Source organism: Pollachius pollachius (genome assembly GCF_949987615.1).
Source record: "Pollachius pollachius genome assembly, chromosome: 1".
Classification (NCBI taxonomy): Eukaryota; Metazoa; Chordata; class Actinopteri; order Gadiformes; family Gadidae; genus Pollachius; species Pollachius pollachius.
This window is the reverse complement of record NC_136934.1, coordinates 46,114,201-46,131,762: the sequence shown is the minus strand read 5'-3', so window position 1 is coordinate 46,131,762 and position 17,562 is coordinate 46,114,201. Positions and strand designations below refer to the sequence as shown.

The window sequence follows — 17,562 nt, the reverse complement described above, 5'->3', positions numbered from 1 at the left end:
GCTGCTAACCCAACCCCAAGCCAAAATGCAGCTAGCGTGAGCTCCAGCGAAGGAGACGGAGACACTCTAAAACAAACAATGCTCGATTTTTCGGGTCAGCATCAGCAACAGGTGACCAAGGCCGAGCTGAACACACTGATTGCAAGGTATGTTGTTGAAAACATGCTACCCCTGTCCACTGTGGAGTCTAAGTCATTCAGAGCTATCCTTGCTAAAATACCAATACGAGGAGGACAGGGGGTTGCCCCATGCCGAAACACTTTTGCTAAATTCATAGACAGTGAATACGAAAAAATTAATATTGAGCTCAAAAAGTCATTTGAGGAATTAGAGTACATTTAAACTACAGCAGACATCTGGACTGCCCACAATAAAAGTTACATGGGTGTGACAGCACATTGGATCAATCCAAATAACATGGAAAGAGAGAAAGCAGCTCTTGCCTGCAGACGGTTTAAGGGGCATCATACTCATGACGCCATTGCAGTTGAGCTTGACAATATACACTCAACATATGGGATAACACACAAAATCACAGCAACAGTGACTGATAATGGCTCTAATTTCGTTAAAGCATTTAAGAGGTACCAGCCACTTGAGGAGAGTGATTCTGAAGACGATGAAGATTAGATGACATTTACAGACATTAATGATGCTCTACATGCAACTGATGATGATGGTGATGTTGTGATCACTTTGCCCCCCCCCCACAAGAGATGTGCATCACACACACTAAACTTGATTTTATGCACAGATGTTGACAAATGGCTGCTGTCACAACCTGCAACAAAGGCTGTTTATAGAAGTGCTACTGCCAAATGTACTGCCCTATGGAACAAGACTAGTCGATCAACTTTGGCTACTGAAACAGTTGACGAGTTGGTGTCAAAAAAGCTGCTTGTACCTTGTACAACACGATGGAATTTCTTCTATGATGCCCTGGCTTGAATCTGTGAGATATCCATGGAAATATCCAACCTTAACACCTTCTCCTCCAAATTAGGACTGACAGCGATATACTGCTGTATAATACTACTAATTATAATTATCATGATAATGATTGATTTGTCTGGATACATACATTTAATGTGATTATTTTTCATAATTTCACGCTATCAAAACCAGATTTGCTGATGTCCTGGGAAATGAAGAGGCTATACTTGCTGCTGTTACTCTTTAAAATTTCAAACTTCGCTGGCTGCAGTCACAGGAGTTAAAGGATAAGGCTAAGGCAAGTTTGCTGGCAGAGTGCCGTAAAATTGTCCTCGAAAAACCACAGCCAGGTACCAGCACATCTTCACATCACCCATATTCAGCCAAAGAAAGCGATTTCTTTGCTTTTGAGGACGATGAGGAGGACACCTCTTCTTCAGCAGAAAACCAGGTGCCAGACTATATTAGATCTTCAGCATAAAACTTCAACTCTCTGTGTAGATTTTCTCTCATCAAGAAAATGTCACTACGTTACAATGCTGCAACTCCATCTAGTGCACCTGTTGAGAGACTGTTCAGCCTGGCCAAACTTGTTTTCTCTCCAAAGAGCAACAGACTGTCAGACAAAAGATTTGAAAAGCTTCTCCTCCTACGTTACAACCACTGGTTTAATCGTTAGATGAGAGGAGTATTTTAGTATAGATAGATTAATGCATTTTTAATTTTCACTGAGAACGAACAACACGTTAAGCTACATTGAGAGTTGGACAGTGCTCTGTTTATTGTGCAATAATATACAGGTACAGAGATTTGCACTACTTAATGGCCAGATCTCCCTTTGTTTCCTTTTACCCAAGTTTACATTTGTGTGTCTTAGTTTTGCACTTGATTGCGAAGTGTGAATAGCTGAATATTATTTATTTTTAACATTTCATTTTGTTACTGTACTGAATATTTAAGAGTTGGATAGTGCTCTGTTTATTGTGCAATGGTATACAGGTACAGAGAATTGCACTACTTAAAGGTCAAATTTTCCTTTGTTTATTTTTACCCAAGTTTACTTTTTTGGGTATTTGGTTTTGTACTTGAATGCAAAGTGTGTGAATATTATTTTATTTTCAATATTACATTTTGTTACTTTATGGAATATTTAAGAGTAGGATAGTGTTCTGTTTATTGTGCAGTAGGCCTAATATACAGTAACAGAGAATTGCACTACTTAATGGCCAGATTTTCCTTTTAATATTTTACCCAAGTTTACATTTGTGTGTCTTAATTTTGCACTTGAATTTTATTTTCAATATTTATTTTCTATATGTTTTTATTTCTATGCATCATATGGCAGGCTGCAATCTATTGAGTTCAAATAAATACCAAATGTTCTAAAATACTGTATATAGTGTTTTTATTCTTCAATCAGTTAATATAAACATCTTTGACGTTAAAGATGTTATAGAATGTAACAGCGTTATAGAACATAAAAAATAACGCCACAGTTACTTTGCTGAGCAACTAATTACTTTTACAATGTGGTAACTGAGTTACTAACTCAATTACTTTTTGGGAGAAGTAATTTGTAACTGTAACTAATTACTTTTTAAAAGTAACTTGACCAACACTGGTTCTTCCACACCTAGATTATTGCTCGGTGGTCTGGTCAGGTACCACAAAAATTAATCTAGGGAAGCTTCAACGGGTTCAAAACCGAGCAGCTAGGCTTGCCCTTAAATGATGCCGAGAGCCATCATAAATAACATGCATGACCAACTCACCTGGCTGAAAGTTGATGTGAGGTTGAAATCATTGATTCTTTCTTTCATAAAAAACATTAATACATTAAATTACCCAGACTGTTTGTTTAGGCAGCTCACACTTAGCTCTAATGTGCACACATACCCCACCAGACATGCCAACAGTGGTAGCTACACAATCCCAACAATCAAGACAAACTCAAAACAATGCACAGTAGTATATAGAGCTATGGTTGAATGGAACTCCCTTCCAGATCATATTTCAAAAAACAAGTGAAGCGACACCTCATGGCTGTTTGCACTGAATCCTAGTATTTATTACTAAATTTTACTTTTATTTACTATTTACTTTTATTTATTTATTTTGTTTGTTTTGTGTGCTTATCCATTCTTGATTTTTTTAATCTGTTGTCTTGTATGTTGATTTCTTGTATTGTTATTTGTTATGTGTGGACCCCAGGAAGAGTAGCTGGAAGATTAGCTTCTGCATCAGCTAATGGGGATCCAAATAAAATCTATAAATCCCCACAACCCTTTATGTGTGTTCTGGCCAAGACAAAGACTTCTGACTAGGCCTGTTGGAATCTGCCAACCCATAAGTCCCCACATGCCTCCATGTGCCAACACACGCCCACACTCATTTTCAAAGAAAGTTCTCCAGAATTGACTCACACCCCAACGCCCCCCCCCCCCCCCATCCCCTCCCCCCTTTATGTGTTTCCTTGCCAAGGAAGATGCATCCAATAAGGTATGTTGGATAACTAGTGTGTCTAGTATAACCTTAATAAACTTGTAAAGTCAGTCTTGCTCAGAAGTCTTGCTCTGAAATCTTGTTGCATTGCAAATCTTTATCTCATTACAATCTCAACCTCCTGCCCTGTGGGCGTGCCCCACTCGGCCACCGTTGACCTTTTAAGCGCCAACAGCCAGCAGTATGTGCAACTTTAAGAAGTGCTGTGCTGTGGTCCTGTTGCAGTATACCGTACTGTGCTGTCTCCATCCCGGGGAGTCCCGTGTGTGGCCGCGGCAGAGACCTTCAACTGCAGACTTACCTTACATTGACCCGGGACTCCGGCGCCCAGCACGCAACGAGGACGCACGCACCGCCCGGGCCGTAAGTGGACACAATGAGTGAATGAGTGATTCAAAGAATGCATGGAATCAGAATGTCATTTCAAAGTAATCAAGGCTGCAAATGCCAGCCTGTTCTGTAACCTAAATGATAGAATAGGTCGTTTGTAAAGGCCAGGGGTCGGCAACTGGCGGCCCTCGGGCCTTAACTGGCCCGCCAGACATAATATCTGGCTTGCCAGATTATTCTGAAGTTATATGATTTATTATTATTTTATTTTTCTTCAATATCGAATATCGGTATCTGGTAGCTTAAATGTAAAGGGCCGGATACAGTAAACTTTATATATTTTTTCACAACAGCTTTTGAATTTAAATGTATCCAATCCTGCTACCACTCCTGCGAGGTTAGAGACACAATCGTCATGGTCACGCATAAGCTGCGAGGGGCTGAGTCTGAGTTATCCGAAACTATGCAATATTAAATGAAAGGGAAGCCCCCTCCATAGGCCTATATACAACCATTGCGACCTGACATTACATATTTTTGTGTAATTACTGCACGTAGAGAAAGGCAGGAGCTGTTGACAAAAGTCCACAAAAGATTTAAGACGGCAAGCCCTGGGACTTTGCTGTTTTACGCAAGCAGAGTCTCTTATGAGGCTACTTCGTCTGAAGAGCTTCTGACGGTGAGTAGGCTTGGAACGGCGGTTTGTGTGTGTGCGTCAGTCAGCACCCGCCGTGGTGTGTGTGTATGTGTGTGTGTGTGTGTGTGTGTGTGTGTGTGCGTGCGTGCGCAGTCAGTCAGCAACCGCCGTGGTGTGTGTGTGTGTGTGTGTTTGTGTGTGTGTGTGTGTGTGTGTGTGTGTGTTGTGTTTTAAGAGTGGCTGCTGTTTTAGTTGGGCACTATTGCTCTCTCCAGCATAGAGAAGACACTTTTACCTGGCAGTCTCCGCTGGAGAACCAGACTGACAACTGCGCAACTTTTTTTCACTTTATCTTCACATTTAGGGTGTGGCTTCACAAATTCCAGATGCATTTTCATTAATCAATTCCTTGAACTAGCTTTTTATAATGTTATGGCCCGCCACCTACTGGCTGGAAAAAAATTGGCCCGAGGCCAAACTTACTTGCCAAACCCTGGTATAGGTCGTCAAAAATGTCTGATAGAAATGATTTATCCACCTATCGACTGTTCGAAGTAACAGCAATACATCATTTGTTTCAAGGTTCTGTCTTGCCAAAACGAAATGGATGACTAGCGATAAATGTGTTTTTCAGTACATTTTGTTGAACAAGATAAGCCAGGGTTCGGCAATTAAGTTTGGCCTCGGGACATTTTTTTGTCAAGCCAGTAGGTGGCAAGCCAGAACATCATCAAAGGCTTGTTCAAGAAATTGATGAATGAAAATGCATCTGGTATTTGCGACGCCCGTCAGCTGGTTTAGTCATATGCCTCCCACACACTAGCAGGGCGATGAAAAACTAATTTGTCTCAGGCTAGGTATGACGCGTAGACCGGTAAATGTTCAACACGTGGTTTATTCTAACAGAGACACAAGGGAAACAAGCTTGCGTTCTGGAGGTGGTTCATGAAGCATCTCCCGAACACAATTAAACAAACCGTTTATATTGGGAGTGGGCGGAATGTTAAATAAGCCACGCCTACATGTTCTAATTTACCCAGGTAAACCTTCGGTCTGTCTTGGCTTTAGCGGAAATGGCAAAGTTGCCATGTTTGTAGTCTTTGACTGATCTACAAAATCATAAAACCTTATATTGTGTTGTCCATTATGTGGAGAAGAAACCATTCATAACTGTTAGCTTGAAACATGTCATCAGAAATAGCATAGATAAAATAATTTACATCAAGTGCCGTAGCTACCATTGAGGATGACGAGGTCACGTCTTCTGTATATTTATCCTTAATTTTCGTTTCTGTGATAACGGCGCAAAGGGTATATCCACCACTAGGTGACATATAGACTGCTATTGACAATACGACTTCAGTCTCCAGATGTGGAGATCATTTGTGCTTATGATGAAGAAGGAGTGGCTGAAGTGGTGAGAGATTCACTGCCATGTATAAAAAAGCAGTGGAGATGGCCAGCACCATTGGTGTTACCCCAACGAAGAAGAGGATTACCGTGAAACAGCAACATTGCCAGTGACTACATGCTCATGTGAGAGGTCTTTTTCGGCTCTACGTCGCCTCAAAACCTGGTTTAGATCCAGTATGGGGGATGAGAAGCTTTCTGGCCTTGCTCGTATAAAGGTGCATAGAAAAATTCCCCTGGATCCCATGATCCCATTAACAGTTTAGTGTGTGCCTAAAATAAATGTTTCATCAGCAACACAGTACTTTGTGTGTGTGTTTTTTTTTCGGGGGTGGGGGGGTCTGCCGAATGTTGACCTCTGTATTTTAAAAATCCTGGCTACGGCCCTGCACACTAGATAACTCTAAAAAGACGCACACATAAAAATGTGAATGCCCTAATCATGTAAATGTTATGCCTGATCACGTTATAAACTGCAAACGTGATTGAAGTGAAAAAATAAAATAAAAGATAAGTTAATTCATAATTTAGCCGCGCAGGGGACATCCCGTTGGTATTTGAATGACTTTATTTGCTGATCTTGTCCCCTTATAACTCTAACACCTTACCCTAAATGTGAAGATACAGTGAAAAAGTTGTGCATTTGACAGCCTGGTTCCCCAGCAGTCTTCCAGGTAAAAGTGTCCGTTGAAAGTCTTTCATTTTAAGTAAAAGTCTCAGGGCTTGGCGTGTTAAATCTTTAGTGGACTTTTGTCAACAGCTCCTGCCTTTCCCTACATGCAGTACTCACACAAACATAAGTAATGTCGGGTCGCCATGGCTGTTGTATATAGGCCTATAGAGGGGGGTTCCCTTTCATTTAATATTGCATAGTTTCCAATAACTCTCCCCCTCGTAGCTTACGCGTGATGATTGTGTCTCTAACCTCATGGGAGTGGTAGCAGGATTGGATACATTTAAATTCAAAAACTGTTGTGAAAAAAAATATAAAGTTTACTGTATCCAGCCCTTTACATTCAAGCTACCAGATATCGATATTCGATATAGAAAAAAAAAATCATATAACTTCAGAATAATCTGGCGGGCCAGATATTATGTCTGGCAGGCTAGTTATGGCCTGCGGGCCGCCAGTTGCCGACCCCTGCCCTACAGGAAGTGATGTAATTAGTAAGTGACCTAGGGGTCAAGGACACTCCGGAGTTAGTTAGAAGTCCGGGGTGTCTTTTATATGAGGCATATATAAGAGGCATCATCAAATGTGCCAATGGAAATAAAAGGCACGACATTCAATTTATATTAAAGTCATTGGAAATGGATAGGAATTGAGCCATTAGAGCCATCGACCATGTGGCACTGTGGGAATCTGTGAAAATCTCGAGTAAAGGTTAAAAGGGAGCTGCATGCAGCGGCATAACCCTAACCCCAACCATAAACCGCAGATTGAGGGAATTATTTAGGATATTTATTTTCAACATTCCACAGCCTGTGACTAGTCAAAGGTTTTCAAATTGGTCACACATATATGTATCCCGGTAAAGAAGGTCTCCAAAAAGTTTGACAAACCTAACTTAACATGCTGAATATTGTACCTCTTGGACCCATAACGTCCGTTGTGTCCAACTTTTCGCTTTAAAGAAGAAATAAAAATCTATACATTGATGTAGAAATTAGAATTAGCTAAATTTCAGACTAGCGCAGAAAAATATGCTCTTGTGCTGCACTAGTCAGTCCCTCCAGAAAAACGTGATTATGCGATTGGATAATTCAACGCATATTCAGCCTAAGTCCGCATATTAATGCGGGGGCTGCATTTTTTTCAAATATGCCGCACTTTCACCGCATAAATGGCCAATTTCCGCGCAAAATATGCGGGGCTTGCATGCTTTCATAATCCCCGCATTTTCGTTGCAAAAAAGTCACATATATCTTAGCAGAAAGTTGAAAAATGTTGCGTTTACTTCACACAACAGCAGCCATTTCCCCCTGTTGCCATGGGAACGTTATGAAGTGACGTAATTACGCGACGCGAAAGTCATCGAAAAGCTGCATTTTTCGCAAGTTCCCGCAATTTTTGCAAGTTCCCGCAAATTCATCGCATAAAATTGCATAAATATGGCGAATATTTCATCGCATTTTTTAAGAAAACGTGCCGCATAATCAAGGATTTTTGGCCGCAACAATCACAAAAAAAAGCCGCATTTTTCTGGAGGGACTGACTAGTAGGTTGTCTACGAAGAAAAAAATAATAATTGTCAACGTTGCACTTTTAGGTTTTCCCCACCACCTACCAGCTCAGAGATGTTTGCAAAAGCTACTGCAAAATTTTTGGAGGAAGTGGATCCCACCGGCAATCTGATTCCAGTATCCAGTTGCAATGACTCATATAATATGTTGTCAATCGTGAGGAAGGAAAAGGCTCGATGGCTGTTTCAGAAACCCAAATATGTTGCCACTGGTTTTACCCTTAATGACATCTTAAGGGGCGACAACCTGATACATCCAGGTATGCATAACTCACAATATTCTCATTTGAAGTTTAAAATGTTTTCTTTGTCGTTTTACCTATCTATGGTTGGTTTATAATAACTGCATTTTTGTGCATACTGTGCAACGACAACAGCTGTCACACTGACAGAATTTGCGAACTACACTCAAAGTGGGAGTGACAAATACCAGGCAGGCTTGGAGGCAAACTTGCATCCTGAACTTGCTCAACTGACCGTGGAACATAAAGGCACTTCAAAGCACAACATTTCCTTTGGCAGCTTGAAGAAAGAAGATGTACATTTGCCGAAGCTACTTGAAGATTCCAAAGGCAGGTAAGATGTCTCCTTATCCAACCATAACAGGGACGTTATCAGGGGAAACCTTACCTTTCAACTTTGTTCCACCTTGAAGTGCTGGATGGAAGAATACTTGGTTGATTACTTACATGGTCTGTGATGTCATTATTTATGTTTGCATTTCAATTATATCAATCATATTTTAAATGCACAATAATTAGTAAAAAAAACAACAACAAGCAAACTCTCCTGGCTAGGTTCCTCGACATGGATCACAGCCTGATCAAGCAGGCTCGAGAGAAAGATGGGACTGTGTTTGGACTCGTGACGCAGAAGATTGTGACGACTCAGACATCAACAATTAGTCAGAGTGACGAACAGGCAAACACTCTAGGAGGCCAGATTAGGCACATGGTCCTTAAGGTATGTAAGGATATACGGAGGGGCCAAATGCTAAAGTGATTTCCCTTTGTATATATAATACATAGGCGTGAAAGGGCTGAGTGTGTTCTCTATCGATGAAGAGAACAATAGCAAGTAGAAATTTTCCAATACCATTTCTTTCCTTCCCGATCCTGACTCAGATTACTGAACTTGAGTATCGGCCGATTGTGAGTATTTACCGATACAGCATCAAGCATTGTAACTACTAATAGCACTTGTTCTTATTGATGGGTTCTCTTAGCAATGTGTAGTCGGTTCACTTGCTGTAGACAGCAATTATTTTCAGAACTAGATCATTTAAACAACTCTAACAACAAGGTAGTTGCATTAAACAATACAATTATTATTAGGAATATATTTCATGTACAATACATAACACTGACACTGAGTATTTAAAATGGGTACTGCAGTCCAAATTCACAATAATGGAGAGAGTTGTCTCCCTCACCACCCTCTTCCCTTGACTCGAAGCTCAGGCGTTGCCAGGTTGAAGACACATGGGCGGAATTATTCTACTTGACACTAAAGTGACGACAAATTCTACACTGCAAGTTGGTCAGCTAATGTATACGTTTGCAGTTTCTATAACAGCTTTTGTACGGAAGTCCATTTGATTCAATATTAGAGGGATAAATAGTTAAACGTGGCTTAGCTCAGGAGGTAGAGCTGATCTTGTAACCGAAAGCTTGCTAGTTCGATCCCCAGCTCATCCTAGGTGAGTGTTGATGTGTCCCTGAGCAAGACACTTAACCCTAACTGCTCCTGACGAGCTTTGCATGGTTGACTCTGCTGTCGGTGTGTCAATGTGTGTATTAACCGATCTAAGTCGCTTTGGATAAAAGCGTCTGCTAAATGCCGTAATTGTAAATATGGCTGTGAAATAAAAATGACTACTTTTATTTCATAGCATTTTTCCTTAATCACTGATGACATACTATGGTCATTTAATGAATACGTACACTACATTTTTTAGGTGTGGCTGCCTTATGATTTATAACCCCAATATCAATACGCATGACCATTTCCTTAAGCTAATGTCTACCTGCTAATGTTTATCTATTTTTAGATGTGCCTCAAAGCGAATGCAAGCTTTTGCAAAGGAAGATCTTCCGAACTGACTATACAACCACATACGACCATCGCTTTCAAGCAATATGTACTAATAGTGAAACCCAAAGGAGACTTTGGTGAGTGAATGGCATGATACTAGTAAATTGGTTGAAGGTCTGCAAAGAGCCACAAAATGTTTCACAGTTCTGTCAAAATATTTTTGTTTTGATATTGAAAAGAAACTGCAATGATATTTTCTCCCGCCCCCACCCTTGAGACCTGGGTTTCATGCACGAGAAATCCATTCCTTCTGTGACGTTCCAGACAGATGACTGGTACCCACCCGGCTGTACCTGGCTAACAGAGGGTAGGGATAAGCTGTGGTGTCTTTCACAGTCAGCCATCAGTCCTTTCGGACTATAGTCCCTTAAGCAGACTGTAATGTTGAAAGGGCTATAGAGGTATTTGGGGTGCTTGCATTGATGAGTTGCAAGAGGTCTTTAGAATGGCATTTTTTCAAGTTGTAAAGCTCAGAACCTGTGCTCCATGTTGATCTAATGAATGTGTTTATCCTTTATTGGTGATTCACAGGTTAGCATAATATATGGATTTGTTTTTATGAATACTCAATGTGTCTTCAATGGTTCAGAAAAATATAGTATATTGTAGTTAACTGTACAATGCATCCAATAGCTGGTCCATACCCTTGCTTTACAAACAAGCAAACAATTTGTGCTGAGAATAACAGCTTTTCCAAGACTAGCTGATATTAAGTTTTGATTAAAGCTTCAGGTACAATTGCAGATGTAGTTCAAAATGTAGTAGATGTAGTTTTTTGTGTGCATGATTTTTTTTGTACTTTTTTTGTGATTATGTCTTCTATTTATGATCGATTTGCAGACGTGGCCATGCTGAGTCATAAATTTGCACTGCTTTCGGGTCTCAAAGCATCTATCAGGGCCTCTCTGCTCCAGCACCTCATTTCAGTCATGATGCAGTGTGGGGCGGTCCATCTTCTGGAGAGGGTGGTAAGATCTCCAGTCATTATATATCTATTTTTTATTTGTATTTCTATTTGTATTGTCTATTTAATGTTTGTATTTGTGGATGTGCTCTCGTTCTCTCTCAGCTGAGCCAGATGCTCAATGGCAAATGCCCCTTTCTGGACTTTGTTGAGATAGAGCCTCAGAGACAGGCCCTCCAGGTCATGCTGGATGTCCTGTCTGACGAAGACAATGGACTGCAGACGGAGGACGCCAGCAGTCCTCTCGGTGCTTTTCACCTCGTTACCAGTGCCCTGGCTGGTAAGTGGGCCTGACCTTCACTGTAGTTTGTAGCATAGCAGCTGCACAGTAGTTGCTATGTCACATTTCATGCTAAATATTAGTGTGAAATGTTCACACCCGGTGTTTCAGAAATGCCGGATGACGGCCTTGCTGTGCTGGTGTCGAGCTGCACTCCCCGAGTGCTGCGATCCCTGGAGCTCCTGGTATGTATTACATTGCTCCGGTGAATATTATATAGTAATACAATGTATAATCATGCCATCTGGTGGACCCTTTTATCCAAAGCGTTTGTAGAATACCCTGAGTTCAAACATTGGGGCAGCCGTGCAGTGTTAGGGCCATGCTTGAGCCGGACAGGAGTGGAATATTGCACCAATTACCTCTTAAACAGTGGCGGTGGGTCAATAGAGGGTGCTAGGGCGCCGCCCCTCCGTGAAATATTCATTTGAATATATCTGCCAGCTATTAATCAACTATTATTAATACGAAATAAATCAACAAAAATACATGGCGTTTATCCTCGTTTAATTGTGTGATATACTTGTCACTGCCAGCAACCATTTAAATGCGTCTGAACGTCAATGATTTGGGCTAGGTTAGTTATTGGTCATTCGAAAAAAAGCCCTCCTCCAAGTCAGGGGCGCCGGCCATGTTGAATTCAATGTAAGCTCGCTAACTTTTTGCTGTCTATCAAGCAGAGACAGCTTTTCATTGGCGCAAGAAAATTCAACCTCGGGTCGCACCAGTGTGCACCCCAGGCCAATGGTATCGCTTTTCTTTTTTGTCATCACCACGTGATTGGACAATTCAGCAAATCAATCAAATAGGCTACCTCCCTCAGCAGCATTCGCGCAAATCGACTACATGTAGAGAAGAGATAGATCGCTAACTAGCAGAGTTGTAAGCACTTTCCACCCTTTTCAGTAGAGGAATTGGACTCCCCAAGCAATGTTATACTTAAAAGGAGCAAGTAAGTTACATATTAATTTAGTCTTTCGGCCTGTAGCATATAAACAGAATGAAGCAACTGTCCCATATTTCTAACTGCATTTGAAGTAGACATTGACACTCACAAAAAATGGACGCTATAGGACAGTGATCATGATTTGTCTCTATATCAGAATAACAACAATGAGTCAAATAGCAATGGCTTGTGGAACGGCCATAAAGTAGGTCTGTATCTGCAGTGTAAGCTTGTCCAGGCCCTGCAAGTCAGGATGTAGGCTATGGATCTGAATGAATAGTAGGTAAATAGGTAGTGGCCATCCCCAAAATGCACCAGAATACAGGAAATCAAATCTTCTAAATTAATAAAAAAAGTATGGGGGGGGGGGGAGGGGGTAGAACCCCAGACTCCCAGTCTATTACTGTGCCCCACCAGCAATTTTGATCACCAGCCGCCACGACTCTTAAACCTTTTTTAGGGTTCAGTGCAAATTTTTGGCGCGTCATGATGTCGTGTCCTCACACATGTCTCAGGTGCAGTGTGTGATCGAGAATGGGGAGATGTTTCTGAACAGTGATGACCTCGCTCCCCTGACCGGGGAGACCTTCCAGTTGACAGAGCTGCTGTTCAGCTCCTGTGGAGTGGAGCTGCAGAGAGACGGAGACGTGCTGAAGACGAAGCTCAGCGAGAGCTACCAGCCGCAGCCTCTCGTCCTCTGCTTGGCCATAAAAGGCCTTGCTTCCATGGCCAAGTGTTAAATAGGGCCAGGAAAAGCCAGGGTGCTCACAATATGACATCACAAAGGTTTTGAGCACCATTATTATATGGATTGCGGTTCTGTGTGTATTGCGAAACAATGATATTCCTTTTTTTGGTGAAATGTTATCTTTTGTTCCTGGCTTACTATTCATTCTTTAAAAAAATCGGTTTAGGTCAACCTTTTCACAATGTAGGATACATTTTCTATGTATTGTATTGCGTACAGTTGTGTATTGATTGTGTTTTACCTTATCAATCCCATTGCCTTTAAATCATTGAACAACCTTAATACAGACAACAACAATACAATTCCATAAATAAACATAAAAGTTCTGTATTTTAATTGTATTTATTTGTGAGGTATTTTATTTATTTGATATATATGTCATATGGCATTGTAGATATAATGCTGATAACTAATGTTATTGATAAATTCATGTTATACATGTTATACATACAATTATACTCCAGGCTAGATTTATCACTGACTGCCTTCAATCTTAAACTATTTATTAGCTTAAACCTTTCTTAAACTATGGTTCTTAAACCACTCTTAAACTCCTCTTTCTTATGAAAGAAATCGGTTTTCCCTCAGCTTGCCTTGATTCTGTTTCCTTTTCTTTATTTTGTGTCCCCTATTTCCAAATGAGGTGCAAATTAGCGCTCGGGCATTGGCAGTCAGGATGGACTAAACTATTTTGCGCCTTCAGTAAGAGTGAGCCGTTTTTTCACACAATCTATCGGTACTAAAAAATAATTGGCAAACAAAGAACCACTTTTCATCCTAGACTTTTCAAAGGGACGTCACCCCATTGGGGCCCTGGGTACCCAGTAAACTTTTCCCCTACTACAACGCCCCTGCACACACACGCACACGCGTAATTTGTCAAACAAAGCTATAAACAAAGACCCTGACCAGAGCGTAATCTATTAATTAGATAAACATTCTGTGACACAAACGTTCTAATAGATTAACGGCAAAAAATAAAGATTATTTATTTTAATATATTTTTCATAAACACTGTTTCAGTGACTATGATGTGGTGTAGCCTACTAGCCTTGAAATTAAGCTAGAGCGTTTTCCAGACAGGCATGTTTCTGTACGAACGTCATCTGTAAATCATGTCTTCTCTTCCTGGATGGCTGCTTCTCTGATGTGCATGTTCGACCTCCTCTCTAGACCGTCGAACCCCATTCCTCCTTGTCTTCGGCTAGTAGAGCCAAGCTCGATGCTGCCCCTTAGATAAACACCTACGAATAAGCATCTATTATCAATAATGGACGCGGTTGGATTTTGGCGGAAATCTCCGTCCTCAACCTGCACACCCTTAACGCATGTCCTGGTCCCTTCCAACTCGGCGCACATCCCCCCCATATCGACCGCGGCTGACTTTGAATGGAGGGGGGGGGGGGGGGGGGGGGGGCGTGGCTCGGACCTCAGATTGCGGACTTGCCTTACATGGACAGACACGGCACTCCGGGCTCAGCACGCAACGAGGACGCACACACCCACCAAGCCGTAAGTGGAACCAATGAGCTTATGATTTGATCTATGAAATGAATGCATGAGATCAAACTTTCCCGAAATGCATGAGTGATCGAGGCTTTTTTTCACCACAAAACCTGCGCTTTTTGTTTTTTTTTATAGGCTTTGGGATTATAAGTAAAAACAGCCTATAGCAAACAATTGATTGATAATGATATTCATTTTTAATGGTTTAACCGTCCCGTGATATTGAACGGAAGATAATTTGGCAAAAATAACTTTGTATCAGTTATGGATCGACCTACACTAATTTATCTAAAGAGACAGCAATATCATCAAATATGATGAACAACATTACTGTGTTGGCTAAATGTTAACACCAATCAAATCAGAATTTTCTGAAATTGTTTTTCTTTTACCTTAATAATTAATCCGTATTCTCCAAAGTAGCTGATGTCACTGCAGTAGAAAAAACAGTTTGTGAGGTGTTGATTGATTTGCTGGCCATTATGCGATGATCTTTGTTGCACCGCGAGATTAGTTGTTAATTGTTGGAATTTTTTGGTAAAAGTCAATTAAACATTTAAAATGGATTCGAATACAAGCAATTGGAGGACTTGAACGAAAAGTCAGCCGATAGATAATTAGGTTGGTCAAAGGCTGATGGTTTGATCTGCCGTTTCTGGCGCCCCAGGGCTGAGAGATCCCTCCTGCATCTGTTTCCTCTTTAGGGCATGCTGTGGTTAAACTCCACTTCGCTTAATCAGTGTTGGGAAAGACAGAACCAGCCCAGACAATTACTGTAAAACTAATTGCTATGGGTTCTTTGCAAGTCATTTCAACATAATGCATCAAGTCGTTGACAAAACTCTCCAGAGCCAACACTAAATTGACTCTGGTGCTTAATATGCACACACACACACACACACACACACACACACACACACACACACACAGACACACACACACACACACACACACACACACACACACACACACACACACACACACACACACACACACATACACAAACACATATTTGTCATGCACACGCAAAGCCTCCATAATACCGATATTGCTAGTTACTCTAACAAAGTGTAATATAAATAATACACTCTTGAATAAAAGCGGCTAATAGGGGGAGTTAGCCAGTCAATCAAATGCATAGTCATCATTTGAACATTCTGCATTTCATCTCTACAGCTGTCAAATGACTATCATGCCAAATTCTATAATTTCATCTTTTCACAAGGTGGACTAATAGTTAAATCAACTTGCCATGCACCTCTCTCGTGACCGTACCAACTCGTAGTCTATCTCAAACATCTGGTTGTAGACACTCCCCCTTGTGATGTCACTGGTGGATTTGGAAACAGCTTGTGATTACTAATCAGCAGCTCACCGAGTGGTGGTTAATTAAGGTCCCTCTATCATGACTTCACGCATTGAGGATGAGAAAGACTCCGCCCACACTGGACCGGCAGGACAGCATGTGGAACCCAAACGCCCACAATCTTTGTAGAGCAGATGTTCAGTCTATAAAGATTTCCCATGTAATGGAAGGAGCAAAAACATGCAGTAATTGACTTATCCCTGCACTGCACAGACTCCTGACACAAGCATAATAGCAGCTAAAACAATCCATGCTAATAGCACATTAGCCACTAAAACAATGAATGTAACTTGTATGCTAACATGTAACATGTTCTATGCTTCTGGAATATTTGCCTTAAACAATGCCATTTGCTGGGATTTTAGCTGATTATAAATTTTCTACTAGCATGTTAACTGACACCACAATCCCTGATACAGCTCCCTGTTAATGCATGCTAGCTGCAAAAATATAAGATCGGTTTTAGCACTATTTAAAAGTAAAGTTGTACATTTTGTAGATACATTTAATAAATCATTGTGTTGGCCATGGCTTGATTTTCTTCCATCTGTGGGTTCAGCTTTTCAAAGGGTACGCCATGGGCCCTTGGTTGTGCTCTGGAGGGTCAGATGTGTAGTTGTAGTGTTTGGCAGTATTCCAGCTATGTCTCCAATTCCAGGCAGATATTTTTTGCTGAGAAAATGTGCTATTATGGTCTAGAAACAGTTATATGAACCATATGTCCTACAGGACAATACAATTGATCATGAAAGCGTTGTACAATGTGGTTTCCATATGTGGCTTCGAAGTGCATTATGGGTAGAGGTTGGTACTAACAATGGTTGTCTAATAAAAGTTCTAGTTTGTTTTTTTATAGTCTATAGTTTCCTCCTTATAGCGTCATCACCAAGTTGATAACTATTTGGAAAGCGGCGTTCTCTTTGGATGATTTCTGAGCCAGTATTTCTTTCTTTTTTTCAAAACAGCTTTAACAGCTGAATACAGAGACTTTAAAAATCACTCAATTTTCATTATTCACGATGGTAGTTGCCGTGTTGTTTGCTTGCTATGATCACACAGATTCGGTCGGCAAATTGTCTTTAAAGTCCTGCCAACAAGAAAATGATTGGCTCAGAGAAAAATGCTTGCTTAGTTTTTGAAACAGTTAGTGGGTATTTAGGGCCTGGAACTAGGAAAAGAAAACCCTGGGTCTTTACTTGCTCACAAGTCTATTTTATTAATATAGGCTTTAAAGGGAGTATGGGTAGGATTTTACATGTTGTCATTTAATATGAAAAAATATACCTTCAGCGACTTTCTCTGTTGCGGAGAACAGTCAGTTGGCTGGTTTATATTTCACTTTAACCAGGATGGTTTTCTTGGGCAAAAGGAAGGCAGGGACATCTTAAAGTGTCCTTTAAAGTGCCCTAGCTGAAATGTATAGCAACCCTGTAACCCTATAGTAACCTTTGTATAACCCTAGTTTGTATTATTCTCTAAATTAAAGAGATCGAGCAGGCTGAAGTTCCCTCACAGCCAAAGGGGTCATGAGAATGAATTTCTGAGTACCTTTAACCAGTTACTGTCTCAAGGGGCTTCACAGGCCAAATTATACAACACCCCC

General features: G+C 40.8%; 2 protein-coding genes across 2 annotated transcripts in view; both read left to right on the top strand.

Annotated features, from left to right (window-relative positions):
• The first annotated feature begins 3,632 nt into the window (after positions 1–3,632).
• Positions 3,633–13,428, top strand: LOC307074248 (gasdermin-E-like). The gene is made up of 10 exons (XM_079734266.1): positions 3,633–3,798; positions 8,083–8,315; positions 8,433–8,631; positions 8,853–9,018; positions 10,106–10,226; positions 10,367–10,456; positions 10,990–11,117; positions 11,219–11,393; positions 11,505–11,578; positions 12,855–13,428. Exons 2-10 carry the CDS (start codon positions 8,111–8,113, stop codon positions 13,077–13,079), a joined length of 1,383 nt encoding a protein of 460 aa, XP_079590392.1. The 5' UTR covers positions 3,633–3,798; positions 8,083–8,110; the 3' UTR covers positions 13,080–13,428.
• A 1,136-nt stretch (positions 13,429–14,564) lies between these two features.
• Positions 14,565–17,562, top strand: part of LOC307076711 (collagen alpha-6(VI) chain-like) — a 43,628-nt gene continuing 40,630 nt past the window's right edge. Inside the window, exon 1 of the mRNA XM_079737802.1 lies at positions 14,565–14,599. The gene's annotated coding sequence lies outside the window, so the exon portion shown is untranslated. The remainder of the gene's footprint in view (positions 14,600–17,562) is intronic.